General features: G+C 34.2%; 1 protein-coding gene across 4 annotated transcripts in view; it reads right to left on the bottom strand.

The window, feature by feature from the left end:
• Nucleotides 1-9,338, bottom strand: part of LOC144450319 (colorectal mutant cancer protein-like) — a 234,225-nt gene that overhangs the window by 26,510 nt on the left and 198,377 nt on the right. The window contains exon 1 of one of the 4 annotated variants that reach the window (XM_078140920.1): nucleotides 7,161-7,209. The exons of the other annotated variants lie outside the window; for them this stretch is intronic. Within the exon in view, the coding sequence (XP_077997046.1) occupies nucleotides 7,161-7,190 (30 nt within the window). The 5' untranslated portion in view covers nucleotides 7,191-7,209. Of the gene's footprint in view, nucleotides 1-7,160; nucleotides 7,210-9,338 lie in introns of those variants that run through there. 4 annotated transcript variants of the gene reach the window in all.

The raw sequence follows: 9,338 nt of genomic DNA, 5'->3' as shown, positions 1-9,338 counted from the left end.
GAGAGAGAGAGAGAGAGAGAGAGAGAGAGAGAGAGAGAGAGAGAGAGAGAGAGAGAGAGAGAGAGAGAGAGAGAGAGAGAGAGAGAGAGACTCAGTGGTTGACATTTCTCCATGAGAATGTGAAAACCTTGAGATCTTGTAGCAAATTACACCAACACAGAATGATTGTGAAAGTCATGAATAAAACCAAAACTGTTTGTCATGTAAACATCGTCATGGGATTGCAATGCCAATGTCAGATGTACTTGAGACAAGCCTTGGAATCAAATTGAACCTTATAGATTCCTAAATGTCAAAGTCACTACACAAATGTATTATCTGTACTTGAGACAGGCCTTGGATTCAAATTGCACCAGATGAATTCTGTAAAATGTCAAAGTCACTTTATTTGTACTTGAGACAAGCCTTGGATTCAAATTGCACCAGATGAATTCTGTAAAATGTCAAAGTCACTGTATTTGTACTTGAGACAAGCCTTGGATTCAAATTGCACTAGATGAATTCTGTAAAATGTCAAAGTCACTATATTTGTACTTGAGACAAGCCTCGAATCAAATTATGCCTTCCCTACAATGTCAAAGTAATTACAGTAAAATATTTACAGTAAAATGTACTCAAGACAGGCCTTGGAATCAATTTGTACCCATAATTTCATTACAGTGTCAAGTCGAATAAATTCTAACAGATTTAGTTATCTATCTTTAACAGGCTTGACACTGCCATTGGAACTTATAAACTACACTGAACAACAAAACCCAATTTTGGGTGGTTTTTAGTTGAAAGAAAATTACCTAAAATTCCAGCATATATTGAGATGAAATAGTCAAAAAATATTTACAGCTTTCTTTCAAAATTCTTACATTGATGCACTTGTAAGTTTCAAGAGAATGAAAACCTGTTCTCCGTGACTTTCTGGTTAAAACTGCGTGATATAAATTTTTATTTTTCAAAGAATTTTTTTCAAAATCTCATCTTTATTTTAGAGTGACATTATAGAAATGTTAATAATTAATAAATCTGTATTAAAATGTTGGACTTGATGTAAAAATAATTTCATAACTGAAATTTTTTTCAATTTTCTACCAAAATTGTTCGATATAAATTTGTGGGTTTTTAAATAACTTTTTGGTAAACCTCTATATTTTTGAGTAAAATCATACAAATTATCGGAAGTAATAAATTTGTACTAAAATCCTGGGATAAAAATTATCAAATCTGTTTAAATTTCATAAAAATATTGAGTTTCAATTTTCCATCTTCTTCTGTAGTCTGCATTATTTGCTACTTGAATGTGTGCGGTAGTGGTAGTGAGCTTTTGATTTATGTACAAAGTTCAAGAAGCTATCTGTGAGGTGATCTAAACACTACAACAACATCGGAAGTTGACATAAAGTCTTAAGCAGCTTAACCCCTTTACTGCAGGGCAAAGTTGGAGTATGCAAAGTTGATAGTCTTGTCAACTTTTCTTGATTTTCCAGTGAATTTTCTCACTTTTGGACTAAAATTTTGACACCATTTCTTATATAACAATAAGTTCTATTACTCTAGTCCAAAATAAAGAACAAACGTTACAAAAATTGTCAAAAAGCCAAAAATTTTTGTCAACATGACTTTTGGCAACAAAGAGCAAAGACAAACAACAAACAATTTCCTTCCTGAAACCTTGAGGGTTTAGACAATATCCTTGACAGGTGTGCAGTGGAACAATGTCTGACACCATGATGTCACTTTGTGGCTTCTCAAAACTCTTCAGGGCCACTTCATCGGTATTTTTTCTAGAATTCTTGATCAGTCGGAAATATGTGTTTGACTGAACTATACTGTAAACACGATGATTGACGAGTGAATTACTGTCTTCATAATTACAGTCGGCAAACATAAAATCACTTGATGACCTGCATAGCTATTTTTTTGTTGAGCCAATACCTCCCTCTGAAGCAAATTATTTTCTTTTTGTCCGGAGCTCAGCAAAATTTTGTGACAAATTTTTGGGGTGATTTTTTAGTGTGTGTTTATGTATGTATGTATGTATGTATGTATGTATGTATGTATGTATGTATGTATGTATGTATGTATGTATGTATGTATGTATGTATGTATGTGTGTGTGTGCATGTATGTATGTATGTATGTGTGTGTGTGTGCATGCGTGTGCATGTGCGTGTGTGTGTATGTGCGTGTGTATCTGTGTATGTGTATATGAAAATGTGTAATATGGTGTGTGTGCCAATCTTATTTCACAGGTTGGATAGGAACTAGACTAGCAGTATCTAGGCTAAAGTCAAAACTAACCCAGTACATTGGTTTTGACAAGACATACATGTATGTTTTGTTAGACTCTAAGGTACATCATCTTGTCAGTCCTATCAGGCTTCTCAACCAGTGTTCATCTCCCGGTATTCAGAGTCCCCTTCGCATTATTACTTTGAGTGCTGGCTGAGTGTGGCACAACTATCTGTATCTTACAAACTAATGTTTCGTTAATTTGTGGTGATATCTAGAATGTAATCTTAGATCAAGTCTCAGGTTTAACACTACATATTGGTAAGATCAGATTGTTTGACAAATACCTTAATTCTATTTGATTCTATTGATAGATTTTTATCTTCTTTCTAGGACTATAAACATCCGGTTTATTTCCAGAACACAAGTGTTATCATTTGATCACTCTGAAGTTAAATGAACCACTAAGTTGATGTATGTCAATCATTGATGTCACACCTGACCAAGTCATCATTTTTAGACCTAGCCCAGAGACTTGTCTTGGTGTTAGAATCTTTAAGACGCTGTCAAACCCAGAGACTTGTCTTGGTGTTAGAATCTTTAAGACGCTGTCAAACCCAGAGACTTGTCTTGGTGTTAGAATCTTTAAGACGTTGTCAAGCCCAGTGACTCGTCTTGGTGTTATTATCTCAAGTAGACTGTACAATATGTCATGTTATTCAACCACTATCAGCATGATCAGGCTTCTCATGAGTGATAAGCTAGCTTATAGTGTGGCAAGTAATGTCATCGTGGCTAGTAATGTCATCGTGGCAAGTAATGTCATCGTGGCAAGTAATGTCATCATGGCAAGTAATGTCATCGTGGCAAGTAATGTCATCGTAGCAAGTAATGTCATCGTAGAAAGTAATGTCACCATGGCAAGTAATGTCATCGTGGCAAAGTAATGTCATTGTGGCAAATAATGTCATCGTGGCAAAGTAAAAAGTCATGGCAAAAAATGTCATCATGGCAAGTAATGTCATCGTGGCAAGTAATGTCATCGTGGCAAGTAATGTCATCGGGGCAAATAATGTCTGACAAAGTAAAAAGTCATGGCAAAAAATGTCGTCATGGCAAGTAATGTCATCGTGACAAGAAACATGTATCTTAAAGACTATATCTCCACACAAGATTTGTCTTATGTTACCATCTCAAGATGCTCTCTAGCCAAATGACTCGTCTTAGTGTTACGACCTCAAAAATGTTCTACACCCAGAGACTTGTGTTACATGTACTATGTCAAGAAGCTTTCCACTCCAAGCTTAGGTGTAGAGAGCTTCTTGACATATTTTTAGACACTTTTTTTCTACACTTCTCCATTGACAATATACTCTAACTTCTAATCCAAATTTTTGAAGTTTGATAATTAAGACACTTGTTTTACTTTTTATGATGTTGTAAGTACATGTAACTACTACATTGTATACCATTTTTGATTAATTTTCAATTTTTTTTTTTTACAAATTTTGTGTAATTTTTTAGCGACTAAAACCACTTGAAAGTTATTTTGTTGAAAACCTATGCATATAAGGTCCAAACTATTTTTTTGCTGAGAGTGACTGGACAATTGTTTTGAAAATAAATGAAAATCATTGACAAAAGCCATACGTCATGTGTCGTACGGATCCATATATCTCAAATGTCAAGGCTGTCGGACGCTCAAGAGGAGTATTCACATACCTGTCATCAATCACACCATTCCTGGACAGGCTACCCTTGAAACATAACAACACACTTCAAAGATCTGTTTGGTTGTTTTAACATGTGAAATCCACACTACCTATCCACTCTAATCCTTGCTGCCAGACAGTGAAAAAATGTTCGACTCTTTTCACAAATGTTTTTTTCCAAAAATTTGTTATTTTTTGAAAAGAATTTTGGTCACAATCTCTTTATCTTTATTATTTTTTCGATTGCAGTCTAAAATGCAGTTGAAATTTGCCAAAATTTCACAAAAAACAAAAATTTTTGTTTGAAAATTTATGCTGGGATACGGTTTGATTGTTGAGGAGCTCAAGTGTTTTGACTGACTATTGTAGTGAAAAACACACATTTAGACCCTAAAGGTGCTTATGTTTGACCTTGAGGACCCACTGACCTTACACCAAACAAAGTTTATATGCTGGCAACGAAAAAACTTGAATTTCAACCCCCTGTTTCTAATATATTGGTATCTCCCCATATGTTCCAATGGGAGGGCTACTCTATTTATCTAGAACATAGGGGTGTAACACCACACATCGTACTCTTTCTGGTTCATTAATTTCAAGGTTGTAGGAATATTTTAAATCAAATTTGTACTGTGTATTCTCGTGACAATGGAGAGTGAATACCGAGGAATTCCAGACAATTAGCTGTCCTCATAAAATATAAATGGGACATGTATGTAAAACAGATTTTGAAAAAGTTTCAACACATATTTCAAATAAATTCAACTTCAAAACATTTTTTTAATTCTTAGAATCCCGGATTCTTTCTCCCTTCCTAATTTCATTTCACTTGATGTCAAGAAACTTTCAGAAATATTCTCTCTCCTTTTTCTAATTTTTCACTTCGATAGTTCATTACACAACAATGGAAGGTATCGTACCGAAATTCACCTCCCCTCCTTTCATTTTGTCTACTTTCTCAAGACATTTTGGTTTCTGACAAATTTTGAACAAATTTGAGAAAATTAGAGAAAATTCTGAAAAGTATTTTAGGACCAAATTTTTTGATTTTTTTTTCAAAATTTGTGAAAATTTGAAAAATTCTGAAAAGACTCATTTACAGATGACAAATTTTTTTAAAATTTGTAATTTTTGGACCAAAATTTTGATCGTAATCCGCTGACTTGCATAGTTCTACATTAAACCAACTGTTTCACCTTACAGGTTTACGTATTCACTGTAAAAACGTCTGACCCCGTATCCACCTCTCAGTCCCCCACACTTTGTGTCTACAAATCTCAAGTGAACTTTTACTTTATTTCAAAATTCCTATCATTCCCATGAAATTCTTCTACTAAGGTAACACCTCCCCTTCAAATGTTTTTCCTACAGGTGTTACGACTTATAAATCTCTTTCTCTATTCTTATTTCTAAAACTTTCATGGCCTGGTCATCTCAAGAATTTCACATTTTAACCTACTGGCTTCAGAAATTCTTCCGACTTAATAAACATTTCTTCTGCCCAAAAAAGTGTTCGCCCCAACACCTGTAGTATATGCATAAATTTATAGTGGACTAAATATTCCCTCCCCCTGCCCTGTCAAGAATTTCATATTTTAACTGGTTGAAATTTTTCTGTCTTACATATTTCTTCTATGCTTTGAAAAAAAGTGTCAATAAAATAGTTCGTCCGACACCTGTAGAGTAGTAGAAGCATAGTGGGGCTCTCAATGTTAGAAGTATGAATTTTGCCTATGTTAGGGGGTCTAATCCTATCCCTATTCCTACATTCACACCCTAGCTCAATGATAATTAATACGCAGTTTGCTGATAAAATTAGTTTTGTCACAATTCTCTTTCCTTTTTTTTGCTCAAAATTTTTCGACAGAAAATTTAATGAAATGTGGGTAGGTGGTTAGAAATATCATTTTGGTCCATGTTCATATAAAATTGTAGTCTGCAGAATACAGTTCTTTTGATTTTCAGAGTAATTTACACAGGTAAACAATAATTCCTGAATTTTTTTACAAGGACATGAAATTAAGAAATTTGAGAATTATTCTAGTGTTTGCCCTTCACAACAAAACTGTAGCCTCAAACAATGAAACTAAAATAATATTTTGAGAACATGTTTCAAAATCTGCAGTCCACGACACAGACTTCTAAAATATTGTATCTAGATTATAGATGACCAAATTAGCTGTAGTCCAGGACACATAGACTACTAAACATTGTATCTAGACTACCAAATTAGCAGTAGTCCAGGACACATAGACTACTAAACATTGTATCTAGACTACCAAATTAGCAGTAGTCCAGGACACATAGACTACTAAACATTGTATCTCGACTACCAAATTAGCTGTAGTCCAGGACACATAGACTACTAAACATTGTATCTCGACTACCAAATGAAGGTGTGTAGTCTGTTCGACGAATGGAAATCAATAGGAACTAGTTGTAGCTGAAACAGTTCACTTGGCAAAATATGACTGCCAGGCATATACAAGTTAAATTTGAGCATTGAACTATAATGTCCCTCTTTGGGGGACAACAAGAAGGGAGGGGAGAGAGTGTATTACTCAACCTAGCAAATTTTAGAGAGGGGATTTTTAAAATCGATTTTTACCCTCATTGTACCGACCTGTTACTCAAGGTTCAAGCCCTTGACATTGAACTTATGGTGACTGCATAGTTTTAAAACCGTAACACATGAAAGCTAAGTTTCAGTAATACACAGTACACTATATATACCGACACATGTTAGCATACACTACCTGTTACAGACTTGCTGTGTTCACTATAAACCGTACGAAAGCAGTAATTTGAACAATGCACAGTACACTATATTACCCAATACCTACACATGTGGACACACTGCTCTGTGTTCACTCTTGGACCCCCTATGGTTCACTATAAACCATAACACACCAAAGCAATACTTTGAGCAATACACAGTACACTAAATCATATATCTACACGTTAGCATACTATTCCCGTTACAAACTTGCTGTTTGTACTATAAACAATAACACACGAAAGCATTACTTTGAGCAATACACAGTACACTAAATTATCCAATACCTACACATGTGAACACACTATACCAGTTACATACAGACTTGCTCTGTGTACAATGTATACAAACACAAACACATGTACCTATTGTGTAGAAAGACCACAATGTAGCAGTTCACACTGACTACCATAAAATAGATCTAAAATTCTTGTGAAAATCTGTACTTACTTGTAAATTCGACATCATTTTTTTGACCATTGCTATCGGCAAACACACACCATCACAGATATAATGTCCCTGACTTTATAAACTTTACAGCAGACTATGTAGAAGAATGTATTGCACTGATTCTATACACCTGTAACCAGCTGACTGCTGAATTAGCATACATGAATATTCACGACAAACAGTCTTTGGATGAGTCATGAATATTCATGAGATTACCTTATTTGTTTAGCTGCTTATTAATATTCATAGATGGTACTTCCTTATTTGTACAACAGTCTCAAGCTGACCAAAACAACATTGTGTATGGCTTCCTGAAGTAGGGAGGTTGTTTATTGGATAAAAACCACAAGAAACATTATCTAAGCCTCAAAATATTCAACTTTGGAAGGAATTTGACACCCTCTTACGGTTTTTTAATCCCAAGAAATATTTTAATGACTACATAACAAGTTGTTTCTTGCAAACTGCAATAAACTACAAAATTACTGTTTGGTGAGATTTTTTTTTGCAGATTTGCAAATTTTCAAATAATTTTTGAAGTTTAATGTAATTTCCAAATACTGAAAACTTTTGTGATGAAGTGAAAATGTGTTGGCCTTTTTTTTTTTGCTTTTTCCTTTTTTCTGTCAACATTTTTTGGTGGAGCACAGAAACCTGAGGTGAACGACCTACAAGTCACATGACCAAATTAGGCTTTCTTATTTCTTATTGGTCAAAATTTTGCAGTTGTGCCACGACAAAATGAGAATTTTTTGTCAAATTAAGTGATTTTCTAGACTGAAATATAGTCTGGTAACTGACCTGGTTTAAAAACAGGTTCTATATCGATAAATGGATCTAAGTTCACGCTGGGTCTTCAACGCTCATTTTTCTCTGTCCTAAATTCTATGCAGGGGTGTCCCTGGTATGTAGGTCTGTTACTCGAAATTTGAAGGTGCAAAAATTTCTGACATTCCCCTCCGACAGGTACCTTTAATGATTAATATTCAAGGACATATTTTGTATTTCTTTAAGGTTGTCCCCCACAGTCAGGAATTTAGGTTTATAGCTGTAATGTTGGTGAACAACAAAATTACTAAAATTTTTGTCCCAAGTAAAATAATTAATTGAATGCAACTGTCAAGTTATGCTCGTACGACAGATGAAAAAATGTCCCCCATGTAATTCATTGAACTTTTTTTGTACTGTTGGAATTTCCTCTAAAATAAACATTTTTATTGTTTGCATTCCAAAGCAACTCCAACCTGAGGTAATTATGAGGCAGACATAGAATCCACACATAATACGTGCAAAAACTTCAGCATTATTGTCGAACTACATACATAATTTTCCTTATATTTTCTAAAGATTTTCAGTCACTTTTCATCTGAAATTATAGGGTATGTCCTATTTTTATTCTTGGCCAGAATTTAGAACTAAATCCAGACAACAGGTCATAAACTCAAGAATTTTCACCTTTTGTCATTCTTTGAAGATTTTTTTCTTTGTTTGTGACTGTAATGATAGGTTATACCTTAAATCATTATTCTTGATCAGCATTTCAGAACTAAATCGATACGACAGTTTAGAGTCTCACATTTTTCACATCTTTTGTTATTTTTTTTCCAATTTTCCAGTTCATTTTGGCAAGAAATGATATGCTGCACCATATTCTAATACTTTGGACCAATATTCCATACTATTTCTGACAGACACTTAAGAAATTCTGACTTTTCTCCCTTTTTGTTATTTTCTGCCAATTTTCCAGTTCATTTTGGTTAGTAATGATAGGGTGTATTGTATGCTACTACCTTTGATCAAAATTCCAAACTATTTCCGACCGACGCTGAAGAAATTCACATTTTTCTCATCTTTTGTTATTTTTGTTGTATTTTCCACTTCATTTTGGACAGTAATGATAGGTTACACCCTACACTATTTTTCTTGCTCAAAATCTAAGTAAACAACCGTGAGAAAAGTGGTCAATTTTTACTTTCTAAAGGGCCGATTTGGAAAGAAAAGTGACTGGTAGAGCGACGACTTGGCATTTATTCAAAATGATGCAATTTGGTCATCATGTTATTACAGGGGATTATTGTCGGCTCATTTTCTTGAAATTAGACATTACTAAGTTCAGTAAGACGACAATTGTTAGAGAGAACAACAAAAGACTAAAACCAGACACAAACATCCTGGAGG

Source organism: Glandiceps talaboti, chromosome 19 (assembly GCF_964340395.1).
Source record: "Glandiceps talaboti chromosome 19, keGlaTala1.1, whole genome shotgun sequence".
NCBI classification, from domain to species: domain Eukaryota; kingdom Metazoa; phylum Hemichordata; class Enteropneusta; family Spengelidae; genus Glandiceps; species Glandiceps talaboti.
This window is presented reverse-complemented; position numbering and strand designations above follow the sequence as displayed.